General features: G+C 31.5%; 1 protein-coding gene across 1 annotated transcript in view; it reads right to left on the bottom strand.

Annotated features, from left to right (window-relative positions):
* Nucleotides 1–24,172, bottom strand: part of LOC106683515 (TWiK family of potassium channels protein 7) — a 36,404-nt gene extending 12,232 nt beyond the window's left edge. Inside the window, exons 1-2 of the mRNA XM_067049376.1 lie at nucleotides 24,164–24,172; nucleotides 8,807–8,971 (exon numbers count right to left, since the gene is read on the bottom strand). Of these exons, the coding sequence (XP_066905477.1) occupies nucleotides 8,807–8,971; nucleotides 24,164–24,172 (174 nt within the window). The remainder of the gene's footprint in view (nucleotides 1–8,806; nucleotides 8,972–24,163) is intronic.
* Between the last annotated feature and the right edge of the window lie 377 nt (nucleotides 24,173–24,549).

Below are 24,549 nucleotides of genomic sequence, written 5' to 3' on the forward strand. Positions count from 1 at the left end.
CTAGAAAAGTTCTAAACGGTTCCAAATCATGTAATTTTCTGACAGAAATAAATGTATACAAGATTATAGAATGAATTATACAATTGAGCATTTAGATGATGTATACATGATTAAACCTGAATCTTTGTCATTGATTTTAAAAACTGATTATGAGTAATGTGTTTATTTTTTAGGGTAACTTGGTTTGGACAGAATAGGTGTGAACTATCTGCATTTAAATAATCGCTTCAGGATTAAATGGGCCTGTATAATCACTCATTAGTCAAAAGACTGCTTTACAGGACTCAACTCTTCTTTTATACCTTAAAATATTTAATTTTTAACCAAGGATTATTTTCTGTCATTGATGAAAATTCTAGGAGTCCGTTACATAAAATCCAGATCATACAACATAAATCTCTCTGTTATAATGTACATATTATGTCTTACTTCTAATAAGGCATAATATGTACAATTACTATATGAAACTTATCTCTTAGAGCGTCCTTTGACAGCTATAGAATCTAACATCAGCCTCAGAATCTCTAACATACTGCGATATGTATTTGTAATGTCAGGAGGTGTAGTACAAGAACCCAAGAGGAGAAAAAAGGCAGTTTTAAAAAGTAAATATAATTGACTATTTTGTAGTAAATATAACGAGCTTTAATTTGAGCGCTGGCAGACATCGGTACGTCCAATGGTTTCAGAAATAAAGTTTTTCATAAATCAAATTTATTGTCCGAACAACTATAAATCAATTTATTTTAGCAAATATCATGAAAACTACTTTTCCTACGAAGGTAAAGCTCATAAACTTCTTTATAGTCCATTAAACTAACTTTAATTTGAGTGCTAATAGACATCTGTACGTCGCATAGTTCCTGAGATATAGATTTCTCAAAATAAATTAACTAACTACTAATCTTTCAGTAGATTTTTAAGAAATTTTGCTATTTAAAAAGCTATATCTCGAGAACTATTGATCGTAAATAGCTCTTTTAGGGCTAACATTTCAGCAAATTTACTCGTCTTTAAATAATGTTCTCTTAAATTGTAGTGTTGTTGGTAGTTTTTATGATATAGAGCTCCGAATGAATCAATGTTTTGTATGGTTTTGAAACAGCCGCCATTTTTTAATCCCCCTGCCTATACTTGGCAGACTCATAAATTTTGTATAGTAATTATACATAATTTTCATTGAAGTAATAAAAAATTGGGGTGAGATTGCCTTTCTTTCTTCCTGGCTCTTGTACTAGTGGGGGATAGGTTAGAACTAGAGGAGGGGTTTAGTTCTATGGTACTAACAAACGATGGACTTCTCTTGACAACAGTATGTCAATGCTAAATAGGAGTATTGTATGAGACTTTAAGTGGTCATTTAAAGCTGGGGCTGTAAGTTAGACACACTTGCATTGGGAATCTTTTTTATATTTTTCTAACAAAAGACATTAGGTTGCTAGCGTAGCAACATAAAAGTTTCGTCACTGCCATATAACTATTAAGTGCTTTTTGTGTGATGAACATTTAAACTGTTTATTTATAGATTTGTATTATTGGAATAAAGGCATTTCTAAAGCCGCACGATAACTCTGGAAAGTTGTCGTGCAGAAAGACGATAATTTGCCAACCAAAAATGATGGAGATTTATTCAAAGATGAGTACTCATCGACTCTAATCGATCTGTACCACTCCGACGGTGCAGAAAGATTGTGGAGAAGTCCAGGAGGGCGATTTGATTTACACACTCTTCGCGATTCTGGAGGACCATAATTCCACGTTGCAACTGAACTAATTTTCATTGGTACTGGATCTCTTACTGCTAAGAGGTACATTGATAAAGGCTATGATCCTATTTGCCCCATTTATTGGTGAACAGTTCATCAGAATAATACAAACAGCTGTAAGAATAAAAAAATGACGGTAGTAGAGTAGCAGTTTCCATGACATTTGCCAAAATAATATCACAAAAAGCTGATTTCTTGTTTTTAAAAAAAATATCAGTTTTGTTAAACCGTATCTCGGCTACTATTGAGCGTACAACTGTTCAAGAGTTAAAGTCTCAGCTAATTATCTATTCTTAAAAAAAAAAAAAAAAAAAAATGGCAACGAATTTTCACAGCGTGTGAGAAATGCAGTTTTGGATTGCTTCGACCTTGATATATTGTTATCGACTAAAACCAATATAATTGTAATTAAAATAATTGTATAATTGTATTTTTTTTCTTTGACTGACTAGGTTAGGATCCTTCAACCTGCAGTATTTGGAGTTCATCTTCGTGCTTGACTGGGTTAGGACCCTTCAACCTGCAGAATTTGAAGTTCATCTTCGTGCCTGACTGGGTTAAGACCCTTCAACCTGCAGTATTTGAAGTTCATCTTCGTGCCTGACTGGGTTAAGACCCTTCAGCAGAATTTGAAGTTCATCTTCGTGCCTGACTGGGTTAAGACCCTTCAACCTGCAGTATTTGAAGTTCATCTTCGTGCCTGACTGGGTTAAGACCCTTCAACCTGCAGTATTTGAAGTTCATCTTCGTGCCTGACTGGGTTAAGACCCTTCAACCTGCAGCATTTGAAGTCATCTTCGTGCCTGACTGAGTTAGGACCCTGCAACCTGCAGTATGGGTAATAGCCATTATTGCGAGTTCTTGTTCTGTCCTCACGTTAAGGAAGAATTGTCAGTTATAAAGAAATGTCAATTTCTCATTTTATACTTCATAATTTATTTATAGAGCATTATTAGTAGACATTGTTTGTTTATGATAGACTTTATTTATTTTCGACCAAGACTGCCATTGGAGTCCTATGCTGCCTAACCATGGTTGGGGGTCAAAGTTCTTCATTTTGTGGGACCGCCACTCCGGATTCGAACCGGCACTGCCAATAGACATCAAATTGGTAAGACTGTGTCTTAATCACTGAGCTATGGGCGGCTTTATTTTAATAATCTATAAAGAAACTGATTATACTGATTTTTTTTTTGTTGTTGATTGCATTCATCTGTATTTTCCATAAGACTTCATAAAATTCTTCTTCACTCAGGTCTTAAATATCATACTAAGATAATTTATTATCTTCATCCTTGATGTTACTAGGCCCCACTCTGGGGTTATACTAGCGTGGATTAGCTCATTTTAATTTTTTTAATCTAAACTTGGAGATTAAAGTTTGGATTCTTCATATTTTATAATTGATGGTTTTAATAATATAATGCCACATTCATACATAGCCCAGTGAAGGTGTTGATAAAGGTTCCTGATGTTAAGCCTAGAGGTTTAGAATACTCATGAGTCGGGAGGCATTTGTCAAACTACTGGTTTGGGCATAACATTTTCATGGGCATTGGCCTGAGATAAAGCTTCTGATTTTTTGTGATTGAAGTGGCTTTAGAAATCTAAGTTATGGATCTCGGTATAAAGCCGGAAGGATATTTCGTTCCAGCAAATACCCTACAATCAATAATTCAGTATTTCAATATCATGGAAACTGCTACTCTACTACCGTTATTTCTGATTATTACAGCTTTAAGGTGGCATTTGAAATCTCCATTTCAGGGCATGGATATGAACTATTTGTTCCCAAAACCCTTAGTGTGGAAGTCACCTTTGTTGTCATGAGCTCCGAGAACTATACGATTCCCCACCCCCTAATTTTCTGTTAAAGAATTTAGTGTGCCAAGCCAGAACTATTATTTCTTAAAACTAAGCTTAAAATAAACACGCAAAATTAGCATTTTAGCTGATTTTGGGCAGAAGAAATATGGCGGTTTTCCAAAAACCTTTTAATGTCACTTAATTTCCTGGATTAGCGTTTCTTGAAACCCAAAATAGGCTTAAAAATAAATCTGTATAAATAAATAGTTTAAATGTTTACCACACAAATAGTAAAAAAAAAACATTTAATACTTTATTTCTTTACCTCTTTGGCATTAATCTATTTGGTGGTTTGTGGTTTCTTTTGTTACTGAGATGTACTCACTTGCCTTCCCAACCATTTTTTAGGACAGCACAGAGTGCTTATTCTTTTTATAGCCAAATGCCGAAGGTGTTAATGGCCCATCATAAAACTAGATATTGTACGCTTCACGAACCCTGGTGTATACAACATAAGAAGCTGTAATGAGCCTTAGCTCTCTCTTCCAATTCCTGTGAACCTTTACTCCCTTCCAGTTCTCGACCAGTCCTACAATCCCTCTCGTAGTTCTTTTTACCGCGGGGCGTTCATAGTCGAGCGTGTTAAAGCGCTAACTTTGACTAGCTTGTGATATTACAACAGCCAGGAAGAAAAAAAGGCAGTTATTGTAATATCGATATACAATCAGGAAATATTTGATATCAGCCAGGTCTTATCCTTATTGCAATAAATTAACAGGGCTTAAAATTTTCTTTAGAATTTTCAAAAAATCTTCCTCTTAAGTACCTTCAATTTTGTTTATTTGAAATAATTATAACCATCTCACATTTTTATTAGAATTGGAGAATGTGTCTATATAAACTATGAAAGGATTTGATACTTTACTAATAGATAAGAAGAGAGGAAAAATATTTTTTCTCGTACTAAAATACTCTCAAAATTTCGTTTAATTTTGTGCATTGGAAATAATTAGCTATTTTGCATTATTAAGAGCAATGTTTTTTAAAATTTTATAAATATATAAGAATTTGTTAATTAACTATAGGAGAAAATGTTCCGGTCACTGAAGAACATAAATAATTAAAATTATTACTAATTATAATTATCAGTGCAAATATTTCGGCCAGAAATTCAGGCCTTTATCGTGGTTGAGAATTAAACTAGATAATAACCATAATAATGATATGGTAATAATAATAATGAAATTACAGAAAAAAATTGAAACATAACAAGATAACTGATGATGTAGATACAAAAGTATTATTAAAGAAAATATATGGTCTAATATTATAAGAATATTGAGGTAGAATAACAAAATTAAAGAAGTAGATATAAAGTTCTATATAGATATAAAGAAAGTTCTTCGTTAAAGTTCTATATAGATATAAAGTCATACTTCTTTAATTTTGTTATTCTAATAAGTCACTTATGCGTTTTTCTTTACATTATTATATTACTTCAATATTTAAATAATATCCAATTTTGTACTTGTAGTTATTTTGTTGATTATCATATCTATACTATTTTATTTTTTCATTATTAATTTTAATATTACTATTTTCCTAGTATTTTAGTAGTATTCAGTTTCAATATTCTTCAATTATTAGACCATGCATTTTCTTCGATATCAGTTATGTTATCTTCTTATGTTTTTATTGTTCTTAGCCCCGATGAAGGCCTGAAATTCCGGCTGAAACGTTAGCTCTAATAAGTTTTTACTTTTTTCTCATGTATACTTTCTGTAAACGACGACCCAACTAATGCATCACAAACACTACAGGCACACATAACATCTATTGAAGAATGGTGTAAAAACTGGAGAATCAAAATAAATCCTGACAAATCCCACCAGATCACCTTTACTCTCCGTCGTAAACCTCTGCCCTCCTGTCCTACAGTATCCTTTCTAGATACACCACTAACGCCTGTTGAACAGATTCGATACTTAGGACTCCATCTTGACAACAGACTTACTTGGAATCCACACACAAGACTGAAACGATAAGAAACTGCTCGTAGATTCCGATTGCTACAACACTTACTTGACAAACGCTCTAAACTTCCCATTCACTACAAAAAATTAGTATACACTACAATAATCAGACCAATTTGGACATATGGAATTGAGCTCTGCTGAATTGGCTCCACCAAACCATCAAATTCTTCCCGCATCCAATCGTTACAATCCAAAATCCTACGTAAAATCCTTGATGCTCCTTATTACGTCACAAATAAACTCATTCATAAAGACCTTAACATCCCATTCGTTGCAGATTTGACCCAAACCAGATATGCGTCTTTTTATTCCAAACTCCTTAAGCATCCTAACCCATTAATTCTTAATCTTTCATCCTTAACAATCCCTGATAATCCTCCGAGGCGTCTGAAAAGAAGATGGCCACGGGACCTTCTAGTTTAAATTAATGTTTGAAGTACCACCAATGGGTGGTTCCTTCCCAAGATTTTCAAGTGTATATGAAACATACTACATATTTACCTATTGTATTATTTTGTACAGTTGTAAATTACAATAAATAAATAATTAAAAAAAAACAAAAAAAAAAATCTTTTTTCTATTATTCACTGATCGCACCCCAATCATTTCTCACATATGTTATATAATTCACGGTCTACTCGTCAATATAAACATTTATTGTTTGAAAATTTTGTTCGCCAGGGTTTCAAGTAAAAGTTTTGTGATACGCGCACGGCATCACATTTTTTTGGTTGTAACATTCTCATGTAGATTGCAATTCATTGAAAAGTTGGTTAAACAAAGAGCCTGTTCATTAGAAGTGAGAAAGAGCGAGGCAGTGATGGTCAATTTGATATAATTAACGAGGCTGGCCGGTTCCCAACTATGGAAGGAATGTGTCGGGGCAGCTAATCCAATCCACCAGTTGTACTTCTTAACCTCACAACTGTCTACACCGCTCTGCTCAGAGTTTAGTGTGACCCTTTGTAGATTGTGCTAATAGCTTTGAGTAGCATTTCGTTCCGGTCTATGATTACGTCCCTGAAAAAAGTTCCAGCCTCTTCCATTTATTTAATAACTGAAGTCTAAATCCATTTAGAAATGGCTTATAAGCAAGGACCGTCAAATGTCGCTTACATTTTTGACTGTTTTTATTTAGCTTGCGTTGCTCCGTGTCGGTATTAGTTCTCCGATATTCGTTGATCCCCTTTTAGGTTTTACGTTTCAAACATTTGGGCTCTATTTTTAAGTGACTTGAGAAGAGAAAGAATATTGTCCCAAGTCATTTATTCAATTTTGACTTTTCATTCTCAAGTTCTGCTTACAATCCATAATATTCCAAATGCAGTTAGTGGTTAAGGACACATTAAAAAAAAATCATGTAGAGAGAAAAAACGTTAGATGATATAAAAATGATTTATTTTAGTCATTAACCATTAATGATAATCACGATATTTTATGATTTACTATTTTTTTTTTCAATCAAAAAATCAGCTGATCTTAATTAGTCAGAACAACAAATTTGTCATGACAACATAAAATGTTTGGAGAACATGTCCTCGTTTCTGACCATTTCCTTTCTGGCCTCTCGGCTATTGGGGAAAAGGATAAATACTGAGGCCAGCCAATGATAAGTGTAGAAAATCTTCAAGTTGCCTGCTTATTTACCCGACGATGTATGTTGAACGTATGTGCTATTGTCAATATATAGAGCATCGTGGACAGTATCTGTACGTAACTGTTGCTAAGCCAATCTCATTAATAACCTCTTGATCGTGTTTACAATATGGCCTATAAATTTTTACCAGCTTTTAACAAATAACGTTTTGTTCGTAAATAATAGAGTGGGGGTAGCTCAGCGAATAAGGCACTGTTACTATCTCCTGGGCCCGAGTTTGAATCCGACTGTGGCTTCTAATTATTTGTTTTGTTACTTTATCCGTAAGTCAACCCCGGAAAATACTTGGTGGTCGGACGTGATTATGAACGAATCACCCAAATTAAATAACATAAAAATCAGTGAAGACTAAAATGATTTTATTCTAACATATTTACAAGAACTACATGTTACTTTCACTATTACAGAGTGTCTCTGTTCTTACTTAGCTATCTAGTCTAGGAAATATATAAGAACACTTGAGAAGAGGGGGTAGGAAGAATAGTGAAATAGGAGAAGGGGTTTGGACCAATCAGATAATTTAGGAAATTAGGCGGAGCCTAGAGAGCCTATGAAATTAGAAGTAAATATCTGGGAGGGGGTAGAAGGCGTGACTAGGAGCAGGGTGTAAGGCGTCCAAGAAATTGGGGTAAGAGTCATGATCTTGTGAGAACTAACTTTCATGTGTTAAACATAAAATAGTTAGACTGATGCAAGTCCATTGTGAGATGAAAGCATGTACCTGTTTAAGTGTCAGCCCTTGCTATTGATACAGGATACTAAGGGCTTGAAAGGACTGTTAGAAGGGTCTCTGGGGCCTTCTTAGAACCTAGTCGTTTTTATAGGGTTCCTTTTTTCCTATAAAATTGTAAGAGAATGTGGACATATGCAACCATATGTCTAAAGTGACATAGGTTCAGTTGGGCAAGGGGAAATTGTTTAAATTTATAATACCGGTTCCTTAACTCCCACCTCATTGCTGTAGCTTTCGGCAGCCGTCTGTAGCCGAAGGTGTTGAGGTCGCCTCATAACTGCAGCGGTATCGGTTCGAATCCGCCCTGGAAGGGTCGACTTTTATTTCGTGGCATTCGTTCAAAAAATGTATTCATATAGCAAATGTCCAATTATTTGACTAATTTAAATGATTGAAACAGTGTACATTTACTCAAAGTGGGTATGATTTTTTATACCCGCTTCTACTCTTGAAATGGGTTGAATTCTTTTGGAAATTAAGAACTTCGATTCCTCTTTTTAAAAATTTGTCTTTGCTTAAATGGATGTTATCGATTGAGTAAACTACCAGGACCCGTCGTAGGTGGTGGCGAAATGTGCTTCCACCAAGGAGGTAGGTGCAAAGAAGCCACAAAATTAACCCTGAAACCATTTTCATTGTCAAAATTAATCATTTTAAAATTGAAATTTAGTATTTCTTTTATAATAAATGTGTTTTATATTAAAATATCAAGTAATTCTAAAATGATGTCCCGATCCCCGGTATACAAGGGCTCGGAAGGGCCTTACTGCTATGGCCCTGTTTTACAACATAGTCAAAATGAACATACCTCATATTTGCGGAGTTCATTCTCGAAGGTATCAGTAAAGTTATGGTCCGTATCATTGTGGAGAAGAAGAACTTGATTCAGGAAGTTCTGCCTGCTCGTCCTCACGAGAAGACCGGCTTCGGTCAACCTGGCGATCTCCGAGGGATATTCTAGCTCCCTGAACACCTGCCGGCATACAGTTTTGTTTTTACTATCATAAGTTAATACGGTGTTTATTATTAACCACAGTTGAAAAAAAACATAACATGTTTATACGTCTATAACTAGGAATGTGATAAAGAAATATAAATATGTAATAAAAACATCAATAATATTTATCCATAATATATTAAAACATCAGAAAATTCAACTTTAAATAAATATAAAATAATTAATTCGTCAAAAGAAAGTTTTAAAAAAGAAAAAAAAAATACTATTAGCTGTAATAGTTATTTTAACTCTCCATCCTCATCTTTTTCGTCAATAAATTTCCAAATAAGATGCAGCTTTTAGTTTTTTAAAGTATTTGTGTCATAAAATGGATTTATATCATCCGAAACATATCGCACATCCAGAATGAAAGAGCTCAAAATTTCAAATGTCGACTTTAATAATTGATTTGACCTATAAATGTGAGCCGTAGATTTTTGGAACCCTAGTAAAAAAAGTAAGATTCGATGAGCACCATTATCCGTCATATACTTATCTCTATAAATAATGGAGGAAACGAATAAAAAAGAAGAGGTGGTTAATATTTTCCCCAGAAAGCTGATGCTCTCATACCAAACTTCTTTACCAATTCTTATATTTTTGTATTTATTGTGTGCATTGTATGTTATTTATAACATAGTATATTATATGTTGTTATTATATAGTATATTATGTAGTATATTATTTATATCCAATAATTATTCTCGATTTTCAGTAATTTATTGTTATTATAGCTAATAAAAATTAACAATTAATGAATGAATTCTATGAAGTGGCAATAAAATGTAGGAATTACATCTTGGAATGCTAAATTAAATATCTTTGAGCTGTCTGTTCCCCCTTGGTGAAATCCTGCCTACGCCCATAGCTTACAATACAGTACATTTGACCTAATCAACCATATCCACTTGTAACCACCTGTAAGGTTATCTTAAGTCGATTTTGAAATATAAAATTTTAATAGATTACTATACTCCTTCAGACACAATATATGTTCTACCAGCAATGTGAGGTGTTGCTCAGTATGGGTCTTATATTACTTCTAAAAGCCCAAGAAGAGAGAAAATAATCAGTCATTTCTCCTCAATTTTGACTACTTTAATGAAAACTGCATACATTCAAGAGTGTAAATTGATTACTCTGCCAATCAACCATAAATTATTTTTTTAATTCTATCAAGTAAAGAAAAATTGCGCGTTATTTTAGGCTAGAAGAAGTATAAATTTTTACATATACTATACAAGAAATAAAGTACCTTTAAAACGTAAGTATTGAAGTATGAAGCCACCTGAATTTTACTTTATTCGATTAAAACCTAAGATTTTCTCCTATTTTTCATTCGGAGCTCCATGCCCTTAAACCTACCTACATCAAAACTCTTAATAGCACATTATTTAAAACAAAGAAAATGTTCTAAAATATGAGCCCTGATAAAGCTGTTTACGTCCAATATTTCCTGAGATCTGATTTTTCATAAAGTCAAGAAATCAATGTGTGAATATATTTTGGTAAATATCGTGAAAACTACTACTCAAAAGAAAATTTTAATTATAACCCACTTTATTGTACATTCAACTAGATTTAATTTGAGTGCAGGCAGACATCTGTACGTCTAATAGTTTCAAGGATTTAGTTTTTGATAAATCAAAAGTTTTGTCCAAACAGCTAGAATCAATATTGATCGAAATTAATTTTGATAAATAGCTTGAAGACTACAACTCTTACGAAAATATTGAGCATAAACTACTTTATATTACATTCAACTAGCTGTAATTTGAGTTCTAACAGACATTTGTACGTTTGGTGATTTCTGAGATATAATTTTCCCAAAATAAATTCACTAAATACAGATTTTTCATTATTAAATGTTGCTTCTTGCAAAGGCGTATCTCTTTCAATAAAATTTATTTTTCTTCAAATGATATCCTATTATCCTTTTAGGTGTTGTAGGTAGTTGAAAGGATATAGAGATCCGAATGAAAAATTAACTTTTTTTTTACGTTTTAAAACATCTGCTATTGTTTATTCCTCCCCCTTAGCAGGGTCATCAATTTCAACTCTAAATAGTTTTAATTAAAGTAATAAAAAATCGGGATTAATTTTTTTTTTATTTATTTATTTAATGTAATTTTATCGGTACAAAATAATAAATACAATAAGTAAATATGTGTTTCATTTACACTTAAAAATCTTGGGAAGGAACAATCTATTAGTGGTACTTCAAGCATTAATTTAAATTAGAAGGTCCCGTGGCCAACTTCTTTTCAGACGCCTCGGTGGTTTATCAGGGATTGTTAAGGATGAAACATTAGAAAATAATGGGTTAGGATGGGTAGGAATTAAATTAAACTTTATTTTTTCTCTAGGGTGTCTTGAATTCCATCTAAAAATTAATTTGTAACTAAGGTTTCTTCTAGCAATTTACTTGATTTTAATATTTAATAGTAAAATTGGAGATGTTAGATTCTACTGTGTTAATATTTTCGAAATGTTTCGATGAAATGGTCTTGGAAAGATGGCATTTTATGAGTTATTTGAATAGATCTGACAGATTTACGAAGGCCTGTAACAACAGATATATGGAGCGCCCCAAAAGTGTTCAGTTTCTTGGCAGGGGCCCAGTATTGGTTTCTGAACTTAACATTCCAGCAGGCCGTATCTTCTTACCCAACATCGTTATTTTAAATAATACAATTATTATTATACAACTATTAGGTGACGCAAATATCATTGCCTATTTTTTTACTGTTGGAAAAAATAAATAAAAATACTTTCCCTAATTTCCTACATTAAGGTATTAGTACTGTTATTAGTGACAATCAATTGAAATACATAAGTTAATTTCGTTGGACAGCTAAATATTGACCGACTGAGCTGAGAATCGAACCCATATCGATCCAATCCGGGCACTTAAAGACTAGCATAGGAAGCAGATGTTAAAAATCAATTGTTTATTTAGAGAAGTTAATTTACAAGACTCTTCAGTTTAAAAAAGCTATTAAAAAAACATTCTGTCATTGTTAGCTTTGTTTCTCAAGCGTGTCTTGTCATTAATTATTTCCCTGAACTCTTGGCAACCATTTTTGGGATAACTTTATTTCAACATTCTAACTGCAATTTACTAAGATATTATTTTTTAAAGAGAACTTGATATGGGTAATGTATATAAATTCGTAACTTTAGTATCGTCGAAAACAAAATTAAAAAAAAAAGAAAAAAAAGAAGAAGGAATAAGATCTGACACGCTTGAACTGCTGTATAATACTGACCATATATTTTTTTTATCCCTTAAAAACTAAGAAAACATTAAATTAATAGGTTGTATTACCTATGGTCCCATAGTTCAGATTGGATATTACTTTTTTCTAACAATGGTACTTGATCTTATTGTGTTCAGTACATCTCTATATATACTTTCAATCAACTGATATCCCTCAGTCAGTTAACATCGAAGTAACAGCTGACTCAGGCCGTAATTTGTATATATGTTCATATAATATATAGATGTATAATTATATCTTTATTATATAAATATAGATATATATTTATATTTATATAAGGGTGTTCCTGTGATAGCGGGTGGCTCAGTGGTAAAGACACAGTACTACTAACTCCAAGAACCTGGGTTCTAATCTGGCTGTGGCAACTGATTATTATTTTCTGTTTTACTGTAGCAGTGAGTCAACCCTGTCGAGAGACCTCCCAGATCCAGCCAGCCTCATGAAGTGGGTATCCTTAATTGGGTAAAAATCTGGCGGTCGAGCGTGATTCTAACTAGACACCTCCTTGCACAACCGTTGGTCTAGTAACAGTACTTTCGTGGTCCCATTGGTATCCGTAAGTCCATTCCAATATTTATGGAGAACTCAAATACAAAAAAAAAAATCCACAGACAAACATTTTACATAAAATGATAAAATTGATATTTTGTGTTTTTTAAAGCAAGTTACGTTTTCATTGGACGAATAACAAAAATCTATTTGAGTTAGGTTATTCTATATTGCAGTCTATATAATACGAAATTTCCTTTGTAAATATAAAAAAAAAAATATTATAATTTGCATATTTAAAACCATTTGAAGGGGAAATTCAGATGGCAAAACAAAGGAAAATTTTGCTTTTCATAAAATACTAAATTATTTACGATAATTTTTATCAGCCTTCTACTGGATTACAGATTTTCAACAATTAAAAAATTTCCTTGTTTAGTAAACTTTAAATCCATATTAATTAAGTTGATGTCAATTATAGAATAAGCTGAGATCGAGAGAGCTTTCAATTTTGCAAACAAATGATGTACGAAATTCTGTCTCAAACTATCCGTCTTGTCAGCCAAAATAATTTAAAATAACTAAAATACTTAGTAAGTTATAAAAATTATATGAAATAAAATATTAAGTGCGAGCATAACAATTGAAATTCTCCCCAAAAAATAACATAAAACAAGTTTAATAGTTTAATAAACGGTATAAAAAGATTTCCTAATAATTTCAAAAATAGTTTTTATTTCATTGCCAATTATATTAAATATTTATATTTTTTAAAGTCAATTTTAAAAGTTCATTCTTTAATAAGGAGACTAATTGAAGAGATATAATAAAAAATATTGAGGACGATTGAATAAAAATGAGTCTAAAATTACTAGAAAGCTTTTTATACCATTTAGTGTCATGACTTTTATCATTATAATAAACTTATTTTTCAGTAACATTTTTTTTTTCAAAGATGTATTTCATTTTATATCCATATTAAATATTTTATTTTACATATTTTTTAATAGATAAAAAGTATATTTTAGTAATTTATAATTTTTAAAACATTGATATAATAAGGTGTTTAGAGTTAATCCTAGATTCAATATGATGAGATATTCAGGGGATGCGGTCAGTAAATATACACAAATAAGTAAAACGTATTTATTTGTGCCGATGTATCGAACTGAATTTCTGACCCCCATCAGGGCTAAAAAAACAAAACGAGATAACAAACTTAATTCAGAGACAAATAAAAATAAAATAATAACAACCAAACATTGAAATATACCTGACAATAAATCAAGTAGATTGTAGATGATACTAACAGAAGATACAATATAATATTGTAGAGGAAGGAATTATACAAAGTAATTGATAAAAAAGTTATTAAAAATCGGACAGTGCTTATGTAAATAAAGAAATAAACACAATGAAAAGTAGGGGAGAAAATGTAAGTAATGAGTAACTGAAATTAACAGAATAAAATATGTAAGTAACGACTGAAGATAAGTAAATAGTTGAAAAATTTAAATTAACATTTTATTTTTATTTGAATTATGGTTGATATCTCGTTTTTATATATATTTGTAGCAGAACAAGATGGATTAAGCCATACGGTACACACAGTGAATGAAGGAGGCAGGCGCCTAATATCACGGGACTCATTGAGTGGCCATGAGATAAGATAGCAAGAGATGACAGTCAGTATTTGAACGATAAGCTAGGTCTCATAGTGGACCCCTGACCTCATCACCAATTGCTATATCTCGGTATCTTCTCCTAATCCTTTTATAATTACTACTTCAAACTTTCTCCTTAATGAGATTACATCTAGAAATAATTACCATCATCAATAATGTCGTCCTTTATTTTGAGGAATCTTAAACTTTCATTTGTTAGGTTTAAATGTTCGGATATAAAGTTAATATCTACCTGGGTTTTTTTTGTGTTATGATCTCCTCTTGTGAGATAGTGACATGTCGTATGTACTACCAACATACTCGCTATAAGTATATTTAATAAACAAACAAATTGTAACATAATTTCCTCACGCCAGCCGGAATATCCCCTCCCTATTCCTAGTACGCTTACGGCAGACTCATGCCATCATTGATGACACCGCCTTCAGCGGACCCGGCAATTTATCTTATAATGCCACTCTGGCAAACCAAGATAAATATTTGTCTGCATATATACATCCATTTTTATTTTATATATTTAATTTGTTTATGTTTATTTTTGTAGGAGGTCAGAAAAAAAAAAAAACATAATTTCCTCGGACGATCTTTCGGAGGACAGATCCCTGGAAGCTGGAACCACGCTCCAGAGGGCCAAGAACAGTGTCATCCGAGAAGAGCTTCAACTCCCCACTGTGTGGAGTATATATGCCGACGACACTTTAAATTCTTTGATGGGTTGAAAGCCTGCTGCAACCCTCTGTTCCGAGAGATCGCCCCTCCGTTAAGGCCTTGGAGGTGGCAGAGCACGGTCCCCTTGGTCGATGTCCTTGACGAGTGAAGGGCTTTGGATTCTAATCTCTAAAGTCGAACTAAAACTACTACGAAGATAAACGTCATGAACTACTTTGTTGCACATTAAAATAGCACTAATTTGAGTGCTAATAGATATCAATATTTTATAGTTCCTGAGATAAATATTTCTCATAATAAATTTACGTACTACTGTTTTTTCAGTATACATTCCATGAGATTTTACTCATTAAAACCTGTATCTCGAGAACTATTAAACTTAAATAGCCCTATTAGGGCTTATATTTTAGAGAATTTACTCTACTTCAAATGATGCTCTATTAGGTTCGAAGAGCTGTTCACAGATTCAAAGATATGGAGCTCCGGATGAAAAATTAGTTTTAAACATCTTGAAATAGCCACCATTTGGTATACTCCCTAATTATAATTGACAGACTCACCAATTTTGGTCAGTAATCATATGTATTATTCATTAAAGTTGGAAGTTCATAAAAATTGGACAGAAATAACTGACTTTTTTTTTTTAACTGGGTTCTCGTACTATAGAACGTGACCAATGACTTCCTGCCCTAGAGTATCTTTTTATTAGAGATGGGATAAATAGTTCTTTTCCGGAAATAGTTCTTTGGTAGTTTGTCCACTTAGTTAGACAGTTAATTTTTCATTAAGTGATCCTTTGAGGTCCCGACGTTCCTAACGAACTATCTAGTTCAGATATCTGTTTTTCGCTTCATAACAGAAATAAAAATAGGCAAATATAAGCCTGAAAAAATGAAGAACCATAAAAAACAAGATAACTACTGACAAGTGTCAAACAAAACACTTCGATTTTGGAATGGACATTTTCCAAATTAAAATACTGCTCCTTATAATGAAGTGAAGATAGTTGACCGTAGATAAATAAGAAGAGAAAATTGCAGGGGGGTGCGGTCAGCGGAAAAACAAATAAACAAAAAAAAAAAATATTTGTGCCGACGTTTCGACCTGATTTTCAGGTGCTGTACAAAAAAAAAAAAATGAGATAACCATCAATCAGAGAAAAATAAAATAAATAATAAAAATATTATTTGTTTTATCTTTATGTTTCTCTGATCGATGGTTGTTATCTCTTTTTTGTTTTATAGCCCTGATGAATACCTGAAAATCAAGTCGAAACGTCGGCAAAAATAAATTGTTTTTTATTTTTTCTGCGGACCGCCCCCCCCCCCCCCCCATCTTCCTCCTCTTAAAATACTGCTAATTAATTTTCTGAAGCAGTCTCACTAAGGGTCAGTAAAACTTTTCTTTAATATGAAACGACCAAAGAAAACAACATAAGCCATTTATGGTATAAAGATTAACATTGAAACAAAAATTTAGCAATCATTTAAAACTTTAATATAAAAAAAAACTTTGCAAATAATTATTTTTTTTGGACGGACTGTACCTATGTAAAAGTCATTGAATAAAGAAATTATCGTAAGAATTCCCGAAGCGTAAAAAACAGAAAGTGAATACATTTTGATTTCAATATGAACATTTTGACACTATTTGTTTAATGCACTTCAAAATAAAACAAGACTTACCAAATTGGTTAGTCAAGTGATATCCCTGAAATACGGAGATGAATAAGAGGATTGGGGTGAACTAACTAGGTACTCGAGTTGAACTAAAATGAAAAATGAACTAATGAATTTTCCTAGTTCAATGATTCGATAGTTCTAACTTAGTTCACAAGCGAAAGGAACTACGGATCACAAAAAGACCGACCGAACTAAGTAGTTCTTTTTGCAGAGTAATTCATTTGAACTAGTTGGTTCACGAACGACACATCTCTATCTTTGTTAATACTCCGCTTATCCCTGTCTAGCAGATCCACTACCACATGTGTTTGTATCTATAATATTAAGTATAAAAATATAAAACACCTTTGTAATAAATTTATAATATGAGAGGCATAAGAGAGTCGTAATTGCGAATACGAATTATTCAGAAAGTTTTGAGGTAAATTATTTTGAAGTTTGATAATACTGCACACCTACTGTTTTTTTTAAATGAAGATAATCTCTAGTAAAACGGTGAATTGGAACCGGACTCCAGTTAATTCCATCGACTGGACTGAAATAGCCCTCGACGGAACCCCTCCTCCTTTCGCACAACTATTATTGGTATCCTCTACTGTTTTCTTCTCCGAGACAATGAAGTAGTCTGTCTCCCGAAATAGTCGAAAGCAATAATTTCTACAAAGGAAGTATACTTAGAGAACTGTTTATGAGGAACCATAAACCTACTAGCAACACACATGATACGCAATTTCCTTCACAATTTGATTCAACGTAGAATAGAGATAGGAGCTAAAATGTAAAGAAGATTCTTAAATACATCTTTAAAATGAATATGCTACAGTAATAGTTTGATTTTTTTTTCTTTTAATTTATTATTTTATTTATGAATAGTACAATGTCATGAAACGGACGGAAAATCTATCCATCGGTAGAACACCAATATCATTTTTAGAAGAGAATGTCCCAAGACCATCTTCTTTTCAGACTCCTCGGAGGATACCGGGAATTGAAGAGAGATGGGTTTGGGTGGTTTGGTTAACCATACCAGGTATGATATCTGCTACTGAAACTTGAAGCAGAATCATACTTAAATTTTTAGTATAATTAATTTGTGATCAAATTTTTGTATATAAGATGAATAATATATTTTTAAATTTTGGAAGGTTTTTTAATACTAAAATGAATGAATAAATAAACAAATTGAGATCCTTGTGGGTGAGAGAGGTATGAGAAAGGGTGTCTCGTGGACCAAAGAAAGAAGGAAGGAACATTTGGAAAGAATGAGGAAGAGGTGGGAAGAAAGAAAGAGGGTGAGAAGGGTTATGAAGGGAAGCGAAAATAATGATATTCACGTGATCTTTAAGGCCGTTCCGTGAAAAAAATAAATAAATAAACAAATATAAAACTGAAAATATAATGAGAATATTTTCTCAGAGAGAAATGATTAATAACATTGTAACTGGTAGTTCAAATTGAATAAAATTATAAATAGTGGATAAATTGGTAATTGAACACAATATGATGAACGTTAATTAATTGCATAGTGTTTCTCTAATTTAATTACGTTTTATAGATTAATTGACCATGTTAGGATAATTTATAATTCATAATGTTTTTAAAAATAATTTTTAAAGATCAGATTGAAATTGAAATTGTTAGCTAATAGATATTCTAGAGAATGGACAGAATGGCCGAAACTAAGGAGTTATTAGAGAATCAAAATGTTGAGTCTGTGTGGATATTTTTTATTATAATTTATATATAAATGATTTTTAATTTATTATTCATGTTGTACAAATATGAAATATCCATGTTTGTATTTGTAAGCCATTTACTGTATTTGTCTACTCTATTTGTGTGGATGTTACTCAAAACAGATAAATATATGTTATTATTATTAATGCTGGCATGAAAAGCCCAAATCTGTAGTACTGTGGATTTTCTGATTCTCTTTGTTTACCTAAAGATAAAAATTAAAAAGCTATAATAAATAATTCTCACAGTGCTCAATTAGTGAATTGTTATAATAACTTTATACTAAGATCTGAGTGACTAAGAGGAGCCTATCATAAACCAGACGAGTCTGTCAGAATATTTTGGTTGGGGGTCGTCCAATTAATTATCTCGTTAGAGGCTAGTTCTGATTAGATATGACAGCCGATTACTCTTCCTGCTCTATCGACAGTCCATTAGTTCAAATTTTTATCGATACACATCATCAATTGTGTTGTACTTGCCTATCGTTGCACGGTTCATTAATAAGGAAGAGTCTAAATGATTAAACAATTTTAATTAATTTGGGTCGAAAGCTTAATAAGAAAGGAACTCTGAAAATTAAGAAGCAGTATTAGATTATTATTTAGCTAATTAAAAACTACAGAAAAATAGCTGAAATTTGTAATATAAGCAATTCCAAACACAAGATTCTGATATAATAGTACAAGAACCGGGAAGAAAAAAAGGCAGTTATCTCACCCCAATTTTTGATTACTTTAATGAAAACTATGTATAATTACTAGTCAAAATTGATGAGTCTGCCAAGTATAGGTAGGGGGAATAAAAAATGACGCCTGTTTCAAAACCTTAAAAAACATTAATTTTTCATTCGGAGCTATATCTTAAAACTACCAACAACACTAGAAAATCTAAGAGAACATTATTTAAAGAAGAGTAAACTTGCTGAAATATTAGATGTAAAAGAGCTATTTACGTCCAATATTTCACGAGATATAGCGTTTTAAAAAGCAAAATTTCTTAAAAATCTTCTGAAAGATTAGTAGTTAGCTAATTTATTTTGAGGAATCTATATCTCAGGAACTATGAGACGTACAGATGTCTATTAGCACTCAAATTAAAGCTAGTTTGATGGTCTATAAAGAAGTTTACGACCTTTACCTTCGTAGGAGTAATAGTTTTCATGATATTTGCTAAAATAAATTGATTTATAGTTGTTCAGACAATAAGTTTGATTTGTAAAAAACTTCATTTCAAAAACCATTGGACATAGAGATGTTTGGCAGCGTTCAAATTAAAGCTAGTTAAATTTACTACAAAATAGTTAATTATGTTTATCTTTGTAGGAGTAGTAGTTTTTATGATATTTGACAAAATAAACTCCCAAAATGTTAATTTATAGTTGTTCATATAAAATGTAGGATTTTTGAAAAAATATATCTCTAGATTTATATGACGTACATACGTCTGCCAACACTCAAAATAAAGGAAATTTAACTTTCTATAAAGTAGTTTATGACACTTATCTTCGAAGGGGTAGTAGTTTTTATGATATTCACATATGAATATAAATTTGGCAAATGAAAATTTGTCCGAACAACTATAAATCAATTTATTTTAGCAAATTTCATGTAAACTATTACACCTACGAAGATAAACATCATAAAATGCTTTATAGCTCATTAAACTAGCTTTAATTTAATTTCAATACAGTTGTAAATAACATTAAATAAATTATAGAAAAAACAAAAGAACTTTCGTTCTAGTACTACTGTCAGATACTGTCTTATTTAATTACTCAGACGTACAATACTATTATAAATTTATGTTTGTTCTATGTTAAATAAAAAATATAACAAGATTTTAAAGAATTAATTCACACCTAATTGATAGAATTATTACAGAATAAAATATGCAATCTTAAAATATAGTTGTTGATTCTGAAGTAAGAAAAACCTCTTTACTTATTTAAATTACAGAGAACTACAGATACTTAGTTATTGGTTATATACTATTGGCAGTTATACTATGATTTTTCTATATTTTTTTTGTTTATGAAATGTTGCTTTTGAAAAAAGGATATCTCAGTAACTAATGAACGTTTATTCTACTTTAAATTATGTTTAATCAGGTAGTTCTAGTATTTTTTATAGTTTTTGAGATATACAGCTCTGAATGAAAATTTTTATTTTTTTAAGAGTTTGAAACAACCGGCATTTTATATTTCCCCTGCCTATACTTGGTAGACTCATCAATTATCATTTTGACTAGTTTATTATTATAATTATACATAGTTTTCTTTAAATTAATAAAAAAAAATTGGGGTGAAATAGATTTTTTTCTCCTCTTGAGCTCTTGTTTTAATAGTGATGGTGGAGGATGGGTAGAGTTACAAAAGATATAAAACTTAAGTAGCATTCAATTTGGATTATTGACGACATCAAACGGCACCTATAAATCTAAATTTAGTAATGTACTTCAACTCTGGTTTCGATAGGTTAGTCCCCAAGTAGCTAAGCTATTTTCGATCTGGAAATAGCATGGAATTTTATTTCAATCAATTTAAATTTCTAGTATCAAATTGAATATATTTTGATGATTACATCTCAAGTAGTAAATCTAATGGAATTTAGAGCTAAGTGTACAATTACTTCCTAGGTAAGTACTGTTACTAGATCAACGGTTGTGCAAGGAAGTGATTTAGTCAGAATTACGCTTGACCGCGACCCAGACCTATTCCCTCGTAATAAATATACGATTCCTTTGGGATCTCTTGACGACGGATGGGTTTCATACCCCTGTAATGAATCAGAGATCATCCACCACCACATGCATGGAAATTAATGAGTAAGGGAGTTATCCAGAGAAAGGATGGCATGCATACATTGCATATCTTGTTTGTTATTTTATTTATTACTTTATTATTTTTGTATATATTTTTAATATTTGTTATATATTTATTTTACATTAATTTTAACATAGTTTGTTGATTTCTTAAGTACCTTATATTTTCTCATACGTCTATCACAATTCTATCCGTAATTCTGTTAAAGGCACATTGGGTTAAAACCAAAATATGAAAGGGAAAAAGAAGGAAAGGAAAAGAAGGAAAAAGAGAAATAAAAAATCATGAAAATGAGAAAAAGAAAAAGGTAAAAAAAAGCAGGAAAACAAAGAACCAAAGAGATGAAAAAAAAGAAGTCATATTCTAATGTTGTACACTACTAATGTTTGTAATTATTGTTGTATACCTTTATAGGCCTGCTTGTAGTTAAATTAAAAATATCGTCTGATATTCGACTTATTTCGTCGACTAAAATAAGTATGCTGTGTGACTAGCAACCCAATGAAGTTGGGCAGAACAACTTGATATTTATATTTTAATAAAGATTTTACTCCTATTGAATAATCATTTAATAGAATCAGTAGTATTTCTTTCTTATTGTTCAGAAATAAACAAATCGATTGGCATATAGTAATCATGAAAACATTTTTTATTTTTTAAGGCACGCCCCAAACATGCTTAATTTAGTTAATAATTTTTTTTTAATGAAAAAAAAAAACGGGCCAGCCTCTAATGTTCCCGTGAAAGTCCTGAACGACATGGCACTGCATAAAGTACCAACAAACAAGTATTCATTTTTATACATTAGATTTGTTTACAGTTTATTTTCTTGCGAGGCAGCTGTGAAACAGAGTTGCACAAAAATAATCTTGAGAGTTAAATTGTGCATTCCTGGATCCCTTTGTTGTGAAATAAAAATAAACTAGTAACTAACCAACATTATAATTTATCCTTACGATGATATATTAGACTAGAATTTTGACATTAAAAAATAAATAATCCTCGAAAGAAGTCAAATTCCGGATGGAAAATGAGAATGAGCCAATAAATCCAAGGAGTGAAGAGAGCCAAGGTAGGACAGCTGGCTCACTCTAGTGACAAATATAAACAGTAAACAAATAAAACTAATATTTCATTTCTTCGTTTCGGTCTGCTAGAGGCTTATTCGTGAAACTTTAATTTATCTCCAGTCGTCCAACTTTGAACTCATTGCATTTCTGTATTGCTAATTTATCTTATTTTTTTATCTAATGCAGCTTGGGAAGTTATCAAAGAGCACCTACCGCTAATATATACATTTCTGAAGTCCACCAATTAAAAAAAGAAAATTACTAAAAAAAGTTTTTTAATTTACTTGTTCACCTTCCAATCTCTTAAATTATCGAACTTCGTTTTATGAAACTCCATGAATCGTCATCAGAACTGACAGTAAAATTTAAATTTTTTCCACTATAGGTAAATAATGTATTAGAGAAAGATAAATAAGTACAGACACTGATATGTTATGGTTTTATTTCTAATAATATACTTCCACTGGTACTAGGAAATATATTTTTTCTTAAGCACCTTACGTTAAGGCGCAAATTCGTGCAAAATTTCTTACTCCTGTCTGTACAGGGAGAGGAGGAAAAAGTTCTAAATCTACTTTGAAAAAATCTCAAAAAGGGCACGTGCTGTTCGCCGAATGCTCAGAAAGAAAAATGTATCTTTTTCGATTATCATAAAAACTGAAAATTCATTGTTTTGGGGATTCAGAATCTAAATCTGAGCTCAGTTTTGGCATTAACTAATGTTCAAAGGTTTTATTTTAATTTTTAATATCCTTTATACCTGAATATTTTAGTTTTTTAATGTTATAGTTTTATAATAGAAATAATTCGAGACCAAGCTCGTTTTTCTATCTTGATTAGAATCGGAGATATAAACTAAAATATTTTTTGCACCTACCAATTTCCTGATTTTTTCCAGGACTCCTCGGCAGTTTTGGCCCCTAATATTTTAAAGAGTCCAATATTTTAAGGTCTAGGTTCACCTTAAAAGGGAAATCAAAATATGTGAGTCATATCCTCTCCCTGTGAGCTGTAAATTTGTCACAAAAGAAACTGACTTACTTAAGAATAAATTTTTATTCCAAAAGTTTTGTCCCACAACTTGTTTTGACATGATACTAAATTCTTCTTCCCTTACAAAAAGTTATTTAATTCGGTTCGACAGAATGTTTATAAAATGTATCAAACATTTAACATTTGTTATTGGAGCTCTCGTAACTGTTGAAGCAACATTAGAAAGTCGTAATTTTTACTTATTATTTATTAATTTCTATGATGTCAAATCGATTGATTGAATATCATTATTGTAATTGGTAGTTGTATCATATGTTGTAAAGGTGAATTTAAAAAATAGTAATAATAATAAAAGGGGTATCCATAATCTTTAGTTTATCATGTTAAATGGAAAAACTTATGTTAAATGGAGAAATATTTCCTTCTTTTACCATGTTAAAACGATATAACATGGTTGTGTGTCTGTTAAAAGGTAGACTCTGGCGTTAAATGACGTCACACAACAGACCAGCTGTGTTCCATTTTGTTTGTTGTATCAGATTACTACCTCGTAGTTTGTGTTTTAATTGAGTTAGTACTGTTTTGGATGTGTTTAAAACTAATAAAGCAATGGATGATAATAGTAATAATATAATGACAGTTGACAATTAGCTCATCTTGATTCTCTTTCTCACAAGTCAGAAGATCAATAAGGAACTCGGTAGCTAAACTTTCACACAACATCTACTTTTCACTTACTTTAGGCATGTTGTAATAATTTAGTTTAATCAAAACTTAGAAGTAAACAATAACATGAAGTTTTGGAATGAAAGGTTATAAAACAAGCTGCTCGGAAAATCCGTCAAAATTTATACATTTAGCATGACTTTAAATAGGGTTGCTCACAATCCTATAACATTTAACATGGTAAAACCTATTACATTGAACACATCATGAATACCCTTAATATAGCTCAGGGTGTTGCGATAGCTAACAGAAACAAGAAAACAAATGACAGCTGATCACGGATCATTTTTTCACCAGTATGTTGTTACGACTTCTCAACTTATGCTCATAGAGCATATCATCAATTATTTGATTATTTAATAGGCAATAATAAAACATTTAATAGATAATATAAACCT

This window comes from Halyomorpha halys, unplaced genomic scaffold (assembly GCF_000696795.3).
Source record: "Halyomorpha halys isolate HHAL.00 unplaced genomic scaffold, Hhal_1.1 Scaffold493.1, whole genome shotgun sequence".
NCBI lineage: Eukaryota > Metazoa > Arthropoda > Insecta > Hemiptera > Pentatomidae > Halyomorpha > Halyomorpha halys.